The following is a 19,342-nucleotide window of genomic DNA, read 5'->3' on the forward strand; positions in this document are numbered from 1 at the left end:
CATCGTTTACGATTTAAAAGTACCATTTTTCCCTCCTCAGTGTTTAGATTCTAATCAAGAAAATGATTTGCTCTGGGAAGAGAAGTTCCCCGAAAGAACAGCCGTGGCCGAGTTACTCCAGGTAATAGTCCTTGAATGTCATCAGAATGCGTATTCTTAGAATCTCCGTCGGTAGCTCTCAGAAGCATTGACTTGGCAAATCGTTTGGCAGAGTGCTGAGGGCGTGATCACCCTTACCAGGGGAAGAGATGGCGTCAGCACCGTAATTGCCTTTGGATGATGTAGGCATGCTGTTTGTAATGGTACCACCGCTAAGGTTGGTGTAGATAGAGGATTTCCTTCGACCTCCAGCAGTTTTGTGACACCGTCCCTCTGTGGGTAGCGACAGCCCCAGCTGGTCACTCCACACGCAGTGCTTTTTGAAGGTAGTCCTTAACTGACTCTTCAGACTAGATCCCCACGTGACCGCCACAGGTTGTGGCGGGTCGCTGACCCTTGCCGACCTCACCACAGCACACACAGTCTTGATTCCATTCCCCAGGTACTCCTGTTGTGATAGTTCAGCAAAGGCATAGGGGCGCCTGGGTGGCTGTCGGGTGTCCAGCTCATGTCATGATCTCACGGTCTGTGAGCTTGAGCCCTGTGTCAGACTCTGTGCTGACCTCCCAGAGCCTGGAGCCAGCTTTGGATTCTGCGTCTCCCTCCCTCGCTCTCTGCCCCTCCCCCACTCACACTCCATCTCAGAAATGAATAAATGTTGAAAAACAGAACAAAAAACAAATGCATAGTTTGTCCTAATAGGAGCAGGCTAGAAGAGCTCTCCAAGACCCAGTCTCCCTTTCTTGTAAATAAAAGGTCTTCACAGAGTGTATTAGAAATAATTCTCCCTTCCCTGTTTTTTTGTGATGTTACCTTAAGGAATTATTGTAAGTGAGAATATTGACTTGAAAGTACAGCAAAACAGTTTGGAAAGAAATTTTTGAGATCAGGAAATGGGTCTTAGGTAACATTATGGCCTCTAAGAGCCCTACCTAAGTTACCTGCAGGAGCAGCTTAGCCCTGCTTCCAGAGTTTTAGAGGCTTAGAAGGTGCTTTTTGGGGAAGATTTCTGCTTTGATAGCAATATCAATAGTAGATTTTTTTTAAATCATCATCATGGAAATAGTATATGCCTCTTATAACTGAACTATGTAAAACTAAAAGGTAAAATGTACCCCTTCACCACTACCACCTGTATAAATTCCCACTTCCCAGAGAAAGGCACTGTCGACAGTTCAGTCTAACTCTTTCTAGAGTTTTTCATAGTGTGTAGTATATTTTCAGTGTTATTATAGTTTATAAAATTTTGACATTTTAGTGATCATGTTGGTAAAATATGTAGATTGAAGGAGGTTTTTTCCGGTACTCTACTAATTTTTATGTTCTTTGTTTTCTAAAAGACTCCACAAGTATCATTCTCCAAATCTGATATTCCATCCTCAGAAAGTACTGAGTTACCTGTGGACTGGAGTATTAAAACTCGACTCCTTTTCACCTCTTCTCAACCCTTTACCTGGGCAGATCATTTGAAAGCACAGGAAGAGGCTCAAGGTATCATCCAGCATTGTAGGGCAACAGAAGTTACTTTGCCTCAAAGTATACAGGTAATTCTGAAAGAAAAGGAGTATGTTTTAAAGTATCAAATTAATTGTAAAATGTATTTCTCTGCAAAATGTCACAGAAATTTCCTTCTAGTAAGTTTTTCTTCCGACATTTAAAGACACAAGGACGTGAGAAATTTTATATTTCCCAAGTGGTGCTTTCAAACAGTTTTTTCTATCAGATTCAATAACTGCCTGTTAAATTTAGAGACCTGTCCTAAGAACTAGTTAATGTTACAGGCAGGAATTGTTTGAACTAAACTATTCTTTTCTAGGCCTTTTGAGGAAAAAAAATATAAGGGAAAGAAATGAAAAGCTATTGAGTAGGATTGCAAAGGCAGATTGGTTACACTATTGATTTTCTGACATAATGTATACTCTTTTTTTTATACACACTAATTGTGACTACCTGGTTGATAGTCTGTGTAATGTAGTAAAGTTAATGAGTTCTAGAATGGTTTTAGAGAAATGTAATTGCATTGCTTTCAGGCAGCTCATCAACTCAAACTAGGTTAAAAGCGATTACCTAAAAGAGGTCTTGGTACTTCTTTTTTAATAAATAGATCAGGATGATGTATGATTTCTCATTACCCATTTTCACTAGCTACTGTTGAAACACAGTTGTGTGTGGAGAGGAGTTGAACATAGCGTTACTTATATACAATATATATCATATCCCCACCTGTAACCCTACCCTAATGATGACAGAGATAGTTATTCTCAGGAGAAAACAGGAGAGATGGGAGTCCCATCTGTGTTTAAGTCTTCCTTCTGATGTGGTTCAACATACAATAAACATTGGCAAGAATAAACTACATTTTAGCTCCTATAACAGTTACTAATACTTTCCTATAGGAAACCGTAAATATTCTCAGAATAAGTGGCATGTTCAGTACTTTTTAATGAAATTTTATACTTCTAATGTGGCAAAAACTGTCCGATATCATCTCTGGATTTTAGGATCCCAAACTCTCCACTGAGCTCCGATGTGCCTTCCAGCAGAGCCTTATTTACTGGCTCCACCCTGCCTTTCCTTGGCTACCTCTGTTCCCTCGCATTGGAGCTGATAGAAAAATGACTGGAAAGATAAGCCCTTGGTCAAATGATGAAACCTTGCAACACATTTTAATGAGTGATTGGTAAGATTAGTAAAAACTTGTGCATCCCAGTAGTAAATTTTACTTTTTAACAGTGTTCTCTGTTATTTATGATATAGGAATGTGTAGTGGTAAAAGGATCTCTGTGTCCTTCTGAATTATTTTATCTAAACTGTTAATAGCCAGCATTTAAATTACTTTTTTTTCTATTCTTTATGCAATTGTGGAAGTGCGGTAAGTGTTCTATAAATACATGCAAACGTTCTTTTACATTACTTCTTTTTTTTTTTTTTTTTTAATTTTTTTTTTAACGTTTATTTATTTTTGAGACAGAGAGAGACAGAGTATGAATGGGGCAGGGGCAGAGAGAGAGGGAGACACAGAATCGGAAGCAGGCTCCAGGCTCTGAGCCATCAGCCCAGAGCCCGACGCGGGGCTCGAACTCACAGACCGTGAGATCGTGACCTGAGCCGAAGTCGGACGCTCAACCGACTGAGCCACCCAGGCGCCCCTTTTACATTACTTCTTGTCAGTGGCCGCTTCCTTTCTCAGCAGAAGCTGCTCAGAGAAAGTCAGCACCCAGTTACCAAGTAAGTTTTGTTTAAAGAAAAAATGACTAGTGTTTAAGCGGTCAGCACTATTTGTTAAAGTATTTAGAAGTCATCAGTGAGTCCCATGACCGGTTTTAGTCCTTTTAAAAGCCAAGTTATGCGGGTGCCTGGGTGGCTCAGTCAGTTAAGCATCTGACTGTTGATATCTGCTCAGGCCTTGATCTCAAGGTTGTGAGTTCAAGCCTCATGTTGGGCTCCATTACTGGGTGTGAAGCCTACTTAAAAAATAAAATATAAATAAAAGCCAAGTTATGTACATAGTGGCAAAAATTCAAATCATTATAATATTTGTGTTGTGTTTTAAATTAAATGAGTATCAAACTGAATTATAAAAATAATTTTAGATGTTAAGTTAAATGTGTAATAATACCTAAAGAAAATTTTTTTGCTTCAAAGGTCTGTGAGCTTCACTTCTCTATATAATTTGCTGAAGACAAAACTTTGCCCATATTTCTACGTTTGTACCTATCAGTTTACTATCCTGTTCCGTGCAGCAGGCTTAGCAGGAAATGATGTAATCACAGCTCTCGTGTCTCCGACAACTAGAGGAATAAGAGAAGCTATGAAAAATGAAGGTAAAACTATAGGTTTAAAATGAGAATACCACACTATATAGTAAGCACTTAAAAGCTAAAATGTGAGGGGTGCCTGGGTGGCTCAGTCGGTTAGGTTAAGCATCCAGCTTCGTCTCAGGTCATGATCCCATGGTTCATGGGTTCCAGCCCTCTGACAGCTCAGAGCCTGGACCCTGCTTCAGATTCTGTGCCTCCCTCTCTCTCTGTCCCTCTCCCACTTGTTCATCCTCTCTCTCTCTCTCTCTCTGTCTCTCTCTCTCTCTCTCTCTCTCTCTCACACACACACACACACACACACACACACACACACACACACAAATAAACATTGAAAAAAAGCTAAAATGTAAATTGTCTTTTTACCAGTTGAATTGTTTTCTGCCAGTTTTACGTATATTTTTTAAGAAACATCTTTATTTGTTTTTTTTTTTTTTCCAGCAGTGATTTAAGTTGTCTCCTAAATTACTTAGCTTTAAGTTAATAGTGTTCCCTTTTCTGACCTGATAAACACATATTGGACTGGAAAGTTTCCATCTGAATAGAATTTCCTCTAGAAACTCCTTTATAGCAGAAATTACCTACCCCCTTTTAAAAACACAATTCTCAAACTGGGTCAACCATTAATGCTCATGAAATCTGTATAGTGGGCTCAATCAGCACTTTAAAAAAAAAAAATGAAACAGTATGGGGTGCCTGGGTGGCTCAGTCAGTTGAACGTTTGACTCTTGATTTGGGTTCACTCAGGTCATGATCCCAAGGTCATGGGACCGAGTCCCTCATTGGGCTTTGCACTGAGCGTGAAGCTTGCTTAAGGTTTTTTCTCTCTCTCTCTCTGCCCTTCCCCTGCTGACTGACTCTCACAAAAAAAAGAAAAAAGAAACCGAGTAGAATGTACTTTAGGAAAGAGTACTATACATGTAGTGAGAGTATGTATTGTTTCCTCAACCTTTTGTTTCAAGGAGGTAGGGGGTGTGCGTGTGTGTGTGTGTGTGTGTGTGTGCGCGAGAGAGAGAGAGAGAGAGAGAGAGAGAGAGAGAGAGAGAGAGATGGGCTACTGTCCAGAAAGTATGAAAGCTATTGCCTTAATAGAGCAAGTTTATAAACTCAAATCTTCAAATTTTATACTCTCTAAAAGGGCACACTTGTTAAGTTCTTGTAGACAATATTAAAACTCAGTTAAATTTTTCTTTTATTTACTCATGTAGGTATTGAATTTTCTCTGCCGTTAATAAAAGAAAATGGCTATCAGAAGAAAAAGACATCTGGAACAAGCTTGGGAAATGGAGAGTATGTGATTAATATTTTATATCAACCAGTGACTTGCGGACTCAGTGCAATAGTTTTGTAGAGGAAACAGCTTTATGAAATGGAAACTCTAACTATAACAATTTCCTAGGGAACAAGTAATCAGTGATGATGATGAAGATGAAAGTTTTTCCTGGCTGGAAGAGATAGGTGTGCAAGACAAAATTAAAAAACCAGACATACTCTCTATCAAGCTGTATCCTTTCAGTTGTGTTAACTAGAAATGATTTTTGTTCAATTAAGTTAGTGATCAATGTAATGTTGATTGGTAATTTTATTTGACTATAAATCTTAAAATATTTTAAGTTGCTATTTAAATTTTTTTTTTTCAACATTTATTTATTTTTGGGACAGAGAGAGACAGAGCATGAACGGGGGAGGGGCAGAGAGAGAGGGAGACACAGAATTGGAAACAGGCTCCAGGCTCTGAGCCATCAGCCCAGAGCCTGACGTGGGGCTCGAACTCCCGGACCGCGAGATCGTGACCTGGCTGAAGTCGGACGCTTAACCGACTGCGCCACCCAGGCACCCCTTAAGTTGCTATTTAAACTAATTCATGGGGCACCTGGGTGGCTTAATTGGTTGGGCATCTGACTTTGGCTCAGGTCATTATCTCGCAGTCTGTGAGTTCAAGCCCCATGTTGGGCTCTGTGCTGACAGCTCAAAACCTGGAGCCTGATTTAGATTTTGTCTCCCTCTCTCTCTGCCCCTCCCCCACTAGTACTCTGTCTCACTCTCTCTCAAAAATAAAATTAAAATATTAAAAAAAAATTTTTTTAAACTAATTCTCTATCATGACATTAAAAAACTCCCTAAGTATCAGTAAACCATGAACAATTATTACTAAACAATTTTTTTAAAAATGAAAACATTCTATATACAACATATTTTTGACTAAGGAACAAATTTGTTTTTGTTAGGTATCAAATTTCTAGCAAATTCAGAGGGTCAAAGAAATTTTGATTTAAACAGATAACCTTATAATTGCAACTAAGTGGGATAGCAAGAACATTTCCAGTTCCGAGTGGGAAGAGAGGGTCCCGGGTGATTCAGAATCAGGATGACTTTTTCCCACTGGTATGGGATTTCCATTTGCGAGTTCCTTGACTGTCCTCTTCAGACGCAAAGAGAAACATGAAGTGCAGATGGACCACAGACCTGAGTCTGTTGTGTTGGTGAAGGGAATGAACACCCTTACATTGCTGAATTTTTTGATAAACTCTAAGAGTTTAATTGCAAGCTCAGGCCCACAGGCAGGACTTCCACCAACCCTCTTATCCCCTGTAGCTTTCCGAGGTGCCACAATGCAAATGCTTAAGGTAATGAAAGGGGGAAAAAATTCTAATTTTCATAAACTGGCTTTTTAAGAACAACTCCTAGCATTTTGCATGGTGCATATTGTTTCGCTTTCCTCCCAGCAAAAAAATTCGTTGATTAATAAAGGTGTATCAAAAGAATTATGTGCAAATATGAATTACATGAAATGTTTTCTTTGAATTATATGAAAATGAATGAATGAATGAAAATGAATATGATTGGCAGCAAAAGCACCTTGGTGTTCCTTTTTTCCCACATGGAAAAGTTGCTTAATCTCATTTTGTCTCACTTCTTAACTGGCGAAAGAACATAGCCAAACATGTTGTGTTAAATTATAGATCTCAAAACCTATATCATGAATAAGTGAAAAGAGTAGTTGTGTGTCCATATTGTTTTAAAAAATTACGCATATAAATATAAAATACATATTGAACGTTAGTTAATAGCAGAATTGAATTTTTATTTTTGTTCAGTATTCTGCATTGAAAATATACCACTGAATTGGGGTGGGAGGGTAAAAAGGGGTAAAGGGGAGTGGGAAGTATGTGCTTCCAGTTACAGAATGAATGAAGTCAAAGGGACGAAAGGTAAGTGTCGGGCATATAGTCAATGGCATAATAGTGCTATATGGTGACAGATGGTAGCTACACTTGTGAACACAGCATATAGAGTTGTAGAATCCCTGTTGTACACCTGAAACTAATGTGACATTGGGTGTCAACTACCACTAAAAATTTTAATAAAAATATATAAATCAGGATACCATATGAAAAATTGTATCTTGTAGAACATACTGAGACTGAGTCCTAATTTGGAGATGTGCTCTAGATGGAGAATTAACATTTTTACTCATATAACATTCTTTTGATGTCATATGAACTACTTTGTGCTATACTCACAAGTGTAGTTACTGTCACCATACAATGCTATTATAATACCACTGACTGTATTCCCTCTATGCTGTACCTTTTAGTCTACAACTGTTAAAGAGGGAAACCCAAATGAAGTTACTGAACAAATCTTTAGGGACAGAAGTTTGAGAGATGGTGACCATAATTTTTTCTTTAAATTTTCTTGAAGGCACGAAGTGTAAATGTGAAGACACAAGCTGTTTCTGGATACAAAGACCAATTTAGTTTGGAGATTACAGGTCCTATCATGCCTCATTCTCTACATTCTGTGACCATGCTACTCAAATCTTCACAGAATGGGTCATTTTCTGCTGGACTGTATACACATGAGCCAACTGCTGTATTTAATATCTGCCTGCCAGTGAATAAAATACTGGATAAGGTAAGTAGACAGCTGTAAGCATATTTCATTGTAGCTAGTTTCCTCAGATGGGAGAAATCAATGATTTGCAATGAGCCAAACTTGTATCTCAGGTTATTCGACTGTACTGTTTATCAATCACAGTTACTAAGATGAAGGGATAAGGTCTGGTTTTTTTAGGGGTAAATTTTATGAATTTAGATTGTTGTACTCAATAATGACTAAAGAACTTTCCAAACAAAAAGAAAAGGCAAGTTATTTTCATGGCTATCTCAGATCCAGAACGTAATACTGCTAAATACCTTTATTATAAACTATGGATATTTAACCAATATTTGCCTTTAATTTTGGACATAGTAAGGTTTTTATTCACGGGTTATAATTAAGACCTTTAAAACTGCCTCATGCTTCTATCATTTGCCAGATTTCTAAAAATGACCAAAACTGTGTATTTCTGGATGCTATTGCTAGAGGTGAAAATTTTTAGCATCAATTTCTATTGATAATGAACTGCCTTTACCTCATAAACATGAATTAGGGCATCTGTTTGTCAAAATTCCCATGGTAATTTTAAAAATCTGAGTGCTCAAGGGTGCCTGGCTGACTCAGTTGGTAGAGCATGCGACTCTAGCCAGGGTTGGGAGTTCAAGCCCCGCTTTGCATGCGGAGCCTCTGAAAAATAAAGGAGCAGCCAGCTGGCTCAGCCTGAAGAGCATGTGCCTTTTTGCCAGGGTCATGAGTTCGAGCCCCACAGTGGGTATAGAGATTTCTAAAATATATATATATATATATATATATATACTTAAAAATAAGCAAAATCTCAGTGTCCAAAGACTGATGTGCTTCTTGACTAACTTGAATACAAATTTCCATAGGAGACACTTCAGGAGGAGCTTGGTAACTGTGGGTTGCACCCTAAGACTCTGGACCAACTTAGTCAAATACCAACACTGGGAAAATCATCTTTACGGCTTGTGGAATTGAGTGACTTCGTTTATAATTGGAGATCCTGAACACCAAAGTAAGCCTAAAAGGAATCTTTGAGGAAAAAGCCTTCTAGCAAGGAAATTCAAGATTCTTATACCTTTGGCTCTAAAGTTCATTTTGGAAGTTAAAGGAATAGAACTTTAAAATATTCAAGTGTTGATAAACAACCTTTTAGCTTAATTTTTATTACGTGCATTAAGCAAAAGGATTAAGGCTTTGAATCAACATTTTGTTTTTACTATTCTGATTAGATAATTCAGGTATAAAGATAACTCCCAACTCTTAAAAAAACCTCAGAAACTTGAATGAGACTTCCAGACCCTTACAAGCTAATTATAAACGGAGTAGAAAACAGAGTATTATGAATGTCAGTGTTGCCTTGCAAATGGCAAATTGAAGCTAAGTATTAATTATCTGCTGGCATTTTGTGACCGATGGCATCAGGGCAAAACCATATTTGACAATTTACCTATACCTACAGTTATATGTAGGTTCTAGATTATAAAGATACAAATGTAGACAAATTCGTATTTGTAGACAAATAGCTAATTGTTGATGTCTCTACCTTAGTTGCCTTCATTCTCATTTCTAATTCCTCTATTTTCAAATATATTAAATTTGTTTTTTTTAATGCATGTTAATTCAAAGAGGGGTATTTTGTATTCCACATAGAATAGTGTTAATTGTAAAGTGTGCTCAGCTGTCATGGTAAAGGAGTATTTAATGTTCTTGTAGGTATTTGTGTGTGTGCACGCGCGAGTGTGTGTGTTGTGTGTGTAATTCAAATTTCCTTAAAATAAAAGGACGTAGAAATCAAAAGCACTGGGTAAAGAAATGACAATATTTAGTGAAGAAGTATGTGTTCACTTTATGATCCAAAAAATAAGACACCACATTTATTCCAGAGAAGTTTATATTTGGGCCTTAAGCTTTTGAAAATAAAGTTTAGAGACATAGCATTATGAATACCACTGTAATACACATGAAATATTCTATCAGACCCTAAAAATTAACATAAACTTAAACTTTCTCAGTCAACAAAATAGTGGCTGGGTGCCGATTTTATTAGATAAGTTGGTTACAGCATTTTAATTATCATTTAACGTCTATCTAGGTGTAGCTGAAATTCAAAATGCACATCAAAGTAAAACTATATCACAACTCAATGCCATACTAAATGTACTTGGCCTCTGCAGTAGAATTCTAATCGGACTTCATTTTGACTCCCTTCTCATGGCCCAAGTGGCTTTGATGGGAATGCAGGACTTAGTGCTGATCATCACACAACATACCACTTTCTTTTTATAACCTCTACAAAATTTTAAGGGGAGATGGTGGCATTAGCCCTGTGGAACAGATCTTGATTACCTCAATAACACTGGCCCAGTATCTGTCCAGCAGAACCCATTGTGAACTAGTACAAGGTGCACAGCCCTTCACTGATTACAGGCAAGTGTTACAGCAGCCTAGCCATAAGGAAGGGAGGTTACATCATAGTACAAAATACAGTATAAAAGCGTTATTTAACATTCCACACTGAAGATTACGGATGCCTTCAAACAATCGTTTGGATGTTAGCCACTTAAACAAATACATCACTAAGGTAAACAATATAAACATACCAAAACCCTGTATGGTTAAATACAATTTCCATGGTACAAAAATCAAAGCCTGGAGATGTTTGTACAGATTGCTTTTTACACAATGTCTTAAATTGCCAAATATTTACAACATTAAAGAGGAAATACATTTTGATGCAGAGTAAAATTATCTGAAATGATTAATATAAAACCTCAATCTATCTACGTGAGGCACTCCTGAAGCAAGTGGCATTAGCCATGAGGTCCTTTGGTACAAGGCCCATTGCTTGAAGAACCACAGTAGCTGCTGTGGCTTTAGCATGCTTCTTATTAGGGCTGGCAAAGCTGGGCTGGTAAGCGCTTCCATTTATCAATACCTATTCAAGAAAAACATACAATTGGGCTGGTAAGGGCTTCCATTTCTCAATACCTATTCAAGAAAAACATACAATAAGAACAGCATCAAACTTTAATATCTATTAGCTTTGTATTTTTTCACTAAATGCTAGAAAAATAATTCACAAAAACTATAAAACCCATACTATGGAAGTCAAATTAATCTCAACCCAGAAGCAACAAATCATTTAGGAAAAGGGGCTACAAATTAAGGTCTTCAAATTGAAGGGGCATGGGGAAAGGGGATGGAGAAATCCCTGATAAAGCTACTAAATTAATTCCCCATGTTCCACTAGAAAATGTCAACAAATTCTTCACCAGATTTTGCCCACATCTTTCCCTCCAACATTTTTGAAAAATAGGATATTAACAGGTCATATTAAAAGTATACTTAAATATTTAAAAACCCTACCACTTCTACCCACACATCTATTCACTCCCAACCCACAATGTATCAATATTGTGACGATACAGTGCTTTTCCCTCACCCTCTAAGGTTAAGTCATCAAATTAGTAGGGGTATATAATTAATGCACAAATTCATATTTACCCTAAAGAGAAAATGTTTGCGATGATCAGGGCCACTATCATGGACCAAGAGAAATTCTGGTGGTTGCCACCTTCTCTTATTACAGATTTCCATCAAAGCAGACACAGGATGTTTGCCTGCAGAGAAAAAAAAAAATAACTTGTTAATTATTTCTACTGTCTGTGGCAACAGATTATGAATTCAAGTTGGGGATGGGACAAGAGGAAATTTAAATGTATGCTCACCTGACAGATCTTTCATTGCAGCAGAGAAGTTCCCAGACCTCTTTTGTGCTCTTTCTCCTACTGCAACAAGACCTTTAAAATAAAAAGCCAATGTTCACTGAATAAATCCCAAAGCATCATTCAAAATTATAAACACAATGATTCCCTCTGTTGGAACCTGAATCTCAATAAAATATTCAACTCCCACTACCCCTGATTTTTATATCATTTGACTTCTATTTTGCTGTTTCAATATATAAATCTTTATGTTTATCATGTACCTTGGTATTAGAAACTGTACAAAAATCAAATATTCAGAAAACCTAGTATATAAATATGTATATAAATTAAGTGCCATAGTTAACAACTACAGGTCTGTTTCTTTTTAAGTTTAAAAACTAGAGGCTATTACAAGTGCAATCTAAGGTTTCCCATTCCTTAAAAAATGATGGCTCAGTTAAGTTCCCCAGATGGTGAGGCTTTTAGGCCACCCCCCCCCCAAAAAAAAACGAAAAGGGAGAGGCTGTCTCTATAGATGAACGTGTCCCTTTTCTCCCCCAGCAAACAACCCCTTTCTGACTTATCAAATGAAGATATTCTCAAAAGACAAACATAATCTCACTGTATAACCTCCCTTTCCAAAGGGATTTAGCTGTATCACTACCCAAAAGCAATGCTTTCCTGACTTCCATTTCTCCTAGGGGGAATTCTTCAACTAGTTCTTCATTAATTCTGCTAGTATGCTTCTCCAAACCCAACACCTGTCACAGAATTCCAAAGATGATGTTCCCTGGAATTATGCAATGCCTTCACAGATATTTTCTTCCAAAAAACCACCTTTTAGGACTCAAAAAAATCTATTCAACTTGTAGAAGTAATACAATGTCAATGTGACATAATCAGTACAATGTCCTTTTCTAATTTAGAGTCTGAATTAACGCTTATTAGCACAGGATGATTCTCATGCTATTTCTAGCCTACTTGGAATTATTACCAATAAACTCCCTACAATTTGAAAAAAGTGGCATCACAGTATTCTATGTGGATGACGATGTAGAATTTCTGAAGCAAAACATTTTATAAGACACAGTTTGGTCAGAGCTAGTTCGTTTCCAATTAAGAATAATTTAACTGCATCATCTCCAACTTAATTCAATTCTCTGATTACAAAGATAATGAAAATTCTAGTGTTCAACTTTACAGTTTTTAAAAATCAGGCTTATCCAAGCTATTGAAATCACACTGAGCTGACACTGAGCCATTTGATTCTACTTAAAACATAATTCCAAGGGAAGAATTTAAAAGGTACCAGCTGGCTGTTCTCAATAAGCACTAAGTGTATTTTTAATACTCAGCAACTGCATGCAAGCTATATAGAGAGATCCCCATGAGTAGCAAAGTTCCAAGGTGCCCCAAGAACAAGAAAATATGAAGAGCTAACATTGCTGCCAGCAACTGCTCTACTATTCTCCAGCCCCAATCCAAGAAAACTCAATTATGGAGCTTAAAAAGAGGGATATGCAGACTCTTGATTTCGGCTCAGGTCATGATCTCGCAGTTCGTGGGTTAGGGCCCCACATCGGGCTGCATGGTGACGGTGCAGAGCCTACTTGGGATTCTCTACCTCTCTGCCCTTTCCCCACTCTCTCAAAATAAACTCAGAAAAAGAGACATGCAAAAAAGGGTTTATAAGGTGAAGACAAAACAGCACTCTAGTAAGAAATAAGGAGAATATATAAAATATTTGAAAAAGAAAAAAATAAATCCTAGAAACAAGTGTATGTTCCCCATCAAGAGAAAGCAAAATGGGGATTCCATTTCCTAAAAATGAAATATAGGGGGTGCCTGGGTGGCTCAGTCAGTTAAGCATAGCCTTTGGTTCAGGTCATGATCTTGTGAGTTTGAGCCCCACATGGGGCTCTGTGCTGACAGCTCAGAGCCAGAAGCCTGCTTCACCTGCCCCTCCCCGGCTCACACTTGCGTCTCTGTCTCTCAATAATGAATAAAAGGTTAAAAAAAAAAAGCTAGTTAAAATTTCAGTCACACTGATATATGCCTACTTCCTTATTATTTAGCATCTTAAGTACAACTGCCTTTTAAAAGCCCAAATTAGTGACTTCATCTGTATTTATACAAGCTGTCACGAATGGGTTAAACTTTTGTTTCCTAACAAACAGCTGTATATATGCTCCAGTTACGCATCAAGGATATCAAAATGTAAGAAGATTACTATGTGTGTGTATTTATTTATTTATTTACTTATTATTTATTTAAAGATGGGGCTGCTGGTGGGCTCTGTTGGTACAGCATATGACTCTTGATCTCAGGGTCGTGAGTTCAAGCCCCATAGTGGGCAAAGAGCTTACTTAAAAAAAAAAAAAAAATCTACAAAGGTAATGAAACCCTGTTTTTTTTTAATATTACTTATTTATTTCGCAATAAATAAATTTATTTTAGGGGCAAATGAGGGGGCAAAGAGAATCCCAAGCAGGCTCCACAATGTCAGCACAGAGCCCAACACAGGGCTTGATCTCACAAACCGTGAGACCATGACCTGAGCTAAAACCAAGAATCAGATGCTTAACCGACTGACCCACCCAGGAGCCCCGAAACCTTAAATATTAAAGAAGGTATAATAAACATTCCCAGAACAATGTGTTACCTTTTCGGTCTGTCTTAAAATCAACTAGGATAGGTTCCTTATTTCCTTCTTTGTTTTTTCCTAATCCTTCTCCTTCTCTCCAGCCCATTTTTCTCATCAAAACGGCTCCCATTCCTCCAGTTACCGGGGCTGCTCTTAAGAACTGATCCTATCCAAAGAAAGAAAGGTAAAATGTCCCCATTTCAGAGTTAGAATTTGACTACAAATGCAGTGTAATTTAAAAAAAAAAAATCTTATTTTACTTCTAGATCTGATATACCAATTAAATTTAAGTTTCTATACTTATATACATACTGTAGTGTGGATGCTAATTATTTTCACATTAACATAATATTTTGAAAGTCAAATAAGGCAAATAAATGGCAGTTTAAAACAGTAGCCCTCCTGCCCCCCTCCAAAAAAAAAAAAAATTAGAACACTCCTGTTTTCGTCCACTATTTAGGTTCACTGGTATCTCTTCTTAGCTTGCAAAATAAAAAGAAGGCAATGTTAAAACAGTCAATAATATTAATTGTCCCAGGTGTACCTAGTTAATGAATAAAGCCCAGAAATCATTTAGAAATAGTTTGGACACTGAAGCAGCATACTGTTAACATCCCAAGTTTTCTTTCCCACTCTACCTTAAAGCAAGTATAAATATTTTACTTAGAAAATCCCTATGAACCAAAAGGTAAAAATCTTTAAATTCTATTTACACAGTAAGAAATGGACAGTCACATAAAATACCCTGTCATTATACCAAACTGAATTTGAATGCTTTTAAATCCTAGCTTGATGTTAAAAGACTTTTAAAAAACTCCTTAAACGTTTACATACCTAGGCCTCGGTAGCAGCAGTGTTGTGAATAGTAGGGCTGGCACTGACCGGGGCAAGAAGACAGCTACAAGGATTTGGCCCTGAAACAAGTTTCCATACAGAGGGGTGAAAGTTCACAGGTTATTCTGTGAACAGTCATCTCTCTTGTATCCAACCCACTGAACCATAATTTCCATCAAAGCAGCAAACCACTTAATGTCTTAAGATGCACAACTATATACATTAGCATGGTCAACAGTCATTTTCACACATTAAGAAATAAATATGTGATGCCTCTATTTTAAAGGACATCCATGTACACAGAACAGATGAATTCTACTGTTGATCTTTATTGGCCATTTTCCTTTTAATTTATAACATCTCAAAATCCTGCTTTACTTTCCCCTTGTTCTTAAATTTTAGACTTATGTTCTGTAGCAAATATATAGCAAAAGTCATTAACTTATCAACAGAGGGAGTCAAAAATTTGGTATCTCTGGGAAGAGTATGCATTAATCATTTCCTATATTGATAAGTTAATGCTAAATTTTTAAAATCTTATTTTTACACAGTAGTAAAACTGTATTATTTTTTCCCCCAGCTTTGTAAATTATATGCTGGGGAAAAACATGCCAATGATGTGTGACTAGACATTAAGTACAACTAGGTGCTCTGATGGAAGGAGGCAGCTGTGGAGGTAAAAACATACCCCTGGTTCAGTTCCTTATTTGGTGCAGGCCATGCAGTGTTGATGTATAAAGAGAAAAGTTAGCTGATGCTTGGATATCAACTGCCTTGTTGCTACACACCTAAAATGACTTTTACTTACTTCCAGGTTCATCCGCCCCTCTTTTCCAGGCAACACTCCTAAAAAAAAGGGCAACTGTGCAGAGTATAATACAAAACCCCAAATAACCCAGGCTTCCGACTTGGCTTCCATTCTCTACTATCTTCATGTTTCTTTACCCCATTGTGTATATAGTTCACCAAAAAGCTGCTTAATCTAATGAGTATAATAGTAAACAATACTCATCGGGTCATCAGGTCATGTCCAAATCACTTAATTCCAGAAAATAAAGGTTCTTTTAAATCAATAACCACTTAAAAATGTCTTACTGACATAATAATGGTAAAACTCCCATCTTTTTTCATCTAAGAATATACTGCAACAAACTAAAAATGAATATTGACTATGTTGGCATTCCATGTGGTTTTTAACATAAAGGAGGGTGTTAGGCTAGTGCAAGGCAAGAAAAACTATGTGATCATTGAAAGTTTTCTAAACACAACAAAGAGACCATTGACAGTGAAGATAAATGATAAATTTCCAGCTAATGACTTTTCCACATTTTTATAAATGTTCATTCCTTCCTTGATATCAGTAGCAAATATTCTTCTGTAAACATATAAATGGGAGTTTTCCTAAAAGCATTGCTTTCTTGTTATTTAAAAACTTTCATGAACACATCTCATAATTTATCAAAATGCCTTACATGTACATTTAAAATAATGTGATTGAAAATCTGTCAACTGCCTACATGACTAGAAATCAAAACTTTAAGGGAAAGTTTGCAAGAACCAATTTTAATCAGTAGAAGATTCATTTTTGCAAGTTATGTTAACATGATTTTTAGAACTATATAAGCATTATGGATCAGTACTTCATTATACAAATGAAGACCAAAATTTTACAATGGAATCACATTCAGAAGTTCCTACCTAGTAATGTACAAGACTATTTAATTTTTATCTGCCTAAACACCCACGTAAGCTTCAAGTCTAACTTCCTGAAATACTGAGACTCAAGCTTCAAGATTAAATAGTATTAAAGAATTAAAACTATTGAAATAGGTGTATATAATTCTTCCCAATGAGATGAAGGCCATTTTCAAATACTATCCAAATCACTCTACTTTAAATACTATAACTGGTCCAAAATGAACTCAAAATTAGAAATATTTTTACTAGATTTTCATTTTTTTCCAACACCGACCCCTAGTAAATGACATGAAAGTTGTAAATTTTTAATGAATCTGGCCATATACTCACTAAACACATATTAGTGTACCTAAATGTACCAAAAATGGCAGGTAAATTGAGGATGTATCATGTTTTATATTAATTTGTTAATAAGAGGATCAACAGAGATAATGCTATCAAAACTGAAACGTTGAGATTAAAATATCCAAAGCAACCAAAATCTCATTTTGTGGAAATTCAGCTCATTCACTGGCAATCATAGCAATTCTTCATAGGTGCCCATCACGTTATTAATTATTGCCCTGTGAAGCAGTAATAAGAACTTGTCTTCTCATGACACTTGGGAGACTGAAATTCCAAGTATATTACTTGCCCATGATCACAAAAGCAGTCAGGAGTACAGCGGGATAAAGAAACCTTCCCAATCCTTAGACCACGCAGCCTCCCAGTTTCAGCACTGCCATACTGCCAGTACTCCTGAAACAAATGTCCCATCACCCATCCAACCAAGCCACGTCCCTTCATCAGAAGGCATTTCTTTAGAAAGCCCTTCTTAACCACCTAAGACTCCCCCAACAATGAGGCAGCCGTAGGTGGAGTTCACAGGTCTCACTGCAGGAATCTGAAACCAGGAGCACCTACATCTTCACAGCACGAGGCGTCCATCCTCTCCCTTGAATTTAGGTCTTACATATCCTGTTTTTTCAGGAGATCAGTGGTTCTCAAATTGAGCCTGTGGATCACCAGAGGCCACCAGGGCCTAAATGGTGGTCCACAGATAGCATTCTCCATCCCCACTCCGCCCCCTTCACCACCCCTTCAGCACTGCCCACCGTCCCCCCCTCCCCCCGCCCCCAGTCCAACCATCCTCCCCAGCCTTCCGGTCCCATGGCAAGATCACCACATGCAGTGCTAATACTGGGGCCTCCCAACCAACTTGCTATAACCAGCAGCTGACAACCACAGGGATCGGGGTGATCACCAGAAGGGTGAGAAATAAGGGCCAAGAGAGCTTACAAGAGGGCACAGGCACTAAAGAAGGGGAAAGAAGGACAGAGGAGCAAAGAAATGGAAAATCTGGGTGGTAAGAGGGCTCTTGGGGACAGTGATCCACCAAAAATAAACCTGTAATAAAGTATCCCATGATGAGAAAAAATTTGAGAACCACTGCTTTGAAATCATTAGATTAGTAGTCCAACAGGAACTGTGGAACATTCTGAACAGCACCTGAGATACACTGTTAGCATTCAAAACACGGTTTTTAAAAAACCACCCCCAAAAAGACCAGCAGCAGCAATAACAAATAACTTCAGGATATAAACTGAGTGGCTCTTGAGCCTTATTTATACATTTGCCATTGTCTCATGAATCAGGTCCATCTTCAGTGTCCATCCTAGAGTATGCACACATAGCAAATTTACTCATGAACTTTGGTTATAGTTACTGGCCTCTCCGTGCATTTTTAATAAAACATTTTCTAAAAAAAACCTTAACTTTGTAGTTGGACACTTTTGTACGTGCATATGTTGTGTACCTTTTTAATCCAGGCTTGGGCACCAGTATTAGCCAACTGTTCTTGTGTCAGAACCTGTACTCCTGTACTTCCGGTGAATTGGCCGGGAATGGAGTTCAGCTGAGCCCAGGCATCAATCTGAAGAAAAAAAAAAAAGATGCCTCAATCAACTGAGTAAAATTACTTGTCTAGTCAAAAATGCCCACTGGTTTATTTCACTAAATGAAATGGTTTTTAGTTTTTGAAAAGGCTGAATAAGACTTATTCAACTTTTAGAACAATTTGATGAATGCATACATATTTAAAATGTTTTCTTAAAAGCAGCACTTTGGTAACATTCAGTGGGTCCCATTAGTAACAAGATTTGAGATGTACATCTAACAACTGAAAAGCATTAACGATAATACTCATTCTCCAAAATATCACATGGATACATGAATACAGAAAAGAGTTTCATGCAGCACAGGATCCCTGCCCTCTGCTTTATGTACTTCATATAAATACAATCTAATAAATGTTATGATCGCCTGAGTTTTTAATTAATTACCTTCTTTGTGGTATTAGAAATCCAGAATTCAAGAGACACGCTTAAGGAGTAATAAATGCAGGGAATTATTCAAACCCAGAAAACAGCCTTCTTTAAAAACTGAGCCCTACATTAATCACCAGCATTTATTGTGATGGTTAAAGAATCCGTTGTCCTTCAAAGTATATTTGCTAATAAACATTGGTATTGTTAGGTAGTACATTTATCTGTCTGAACATGTATTTGTCGTTTCTATATAGATCTACCACGGGAATGTAGAAGACAAAAGGAAAAGCTGTCCACTGTTAAAAATTTAAGTCTAGACTCTGGCCTCAG

At 37.3% G+C, this 19,342-nt stretch overlaps 2 protein-coding genes across 8 annotated transcripts in view; one reads left to right on the top strand and one right to left on the bottom strand.

The window, feature by feature from the left end:
• Positions 1–19,342, top strand: part of DONSON (DNA replication fork stabilization factor DONSON) — a 28,295-nt gene that overhangs the window by 1,063 nt on the left and 7,890 nt on the right. For 2 of the 4 annotated variants that reach the window (XM_023238785.2, XR_002735797.2), the window contains exons 2-11: positions 41–121; positions 1,440–1,643; positions 2,601–2,779; positions 3,271–3,327; positions 3,745–3,923; positions 5,126–5,207; positions 5,317–5,421; positions 6,346–6,544; positions 7,623–7,835; positions 8,690–8,835. In XM_023238785.2, coding sequence (XP_023094553.2) covers positions 41–121; positions 1,440–1,643; positions 2,601–2,779; positions 3,271–3,327; positions 3,745–3,923; positions 5,126–5,207; positions 5,317–5,421; positions 6,346–6,544; positions 7,623–7,835; positions 8,690–8,827 — 1,437 coding nt within the window. In that variant the 3' untranslated portion in view covers positions 8,828–8,835. Of the gene's footprint in view, positions 1–40; positions 122–1,439; positions 1,644–2,600; positions 2,780–3,270; positions 3,328–3,744; positions 3,924–5,125; positions 5,208–5,316; positions 5,422–6,345; positions 6,545–7,622; positions 7,836–8,689; positions 9,437–19,342 lie in introns of those variants that run through there. The other 2 variants (XM_023238784.2, XM_023238786.2) reach the window with 2 other exon arrangements.
• SON (SON DNA and RNA binding protein) overlaps positions 9,697–19,342 on the bottom strand; it is a 32,984-nt gene continuing 23,338 nt past the window's right edge. For 2 of the 4 annotated variants that reach the window (XM_045036654.1, XM_045036655.1), the window contains exons 8-12: positions 18,502–18,618; positions 14,193–14,340; positions 11,552–11,623; positions 11,328–11,443; positions 9,697–10,758 (exon numbers count right to left, since the gene is read on the bottom strand). In XM_045036654.1, the coding sequence (XP_044892589.1) occupies positions 10,600–10,758; positions 11,328–11,443; positions 11,552–11,623; positions 14,193–14,340; positions 18,502–18,618 (612 nt within the window). In that variant the 3' untranslated portion in view covers positions 9,697–10,599. Of the gene's footprint in view, positions 10,812–11,327; positions 11,444–11,551; positions 11,624–14,192; positions 14,341–15,008; positions 15,089–18,501; positions 18,619–19,342 lie in introns of those variants that run through there. The other 2 variants (XM_045036656.1, XM_045036657.1) reach the window with 2 other exon arrangements.

The sequence above is a fragment of the Felis catus genome, chromosome C2 (genome assembly GCF_018350175.1).
Source record: "Felis catus isolate Fca126 chromosome C2, F.catus_Fca126_mat1.0, whole genome shotgun sequence".
Classification (NCBI taxonomy): Eukaryota; Metazoa; Chordata; class Mammalia; order Carnivora; family Felidae; genus Felis; species Felis catus.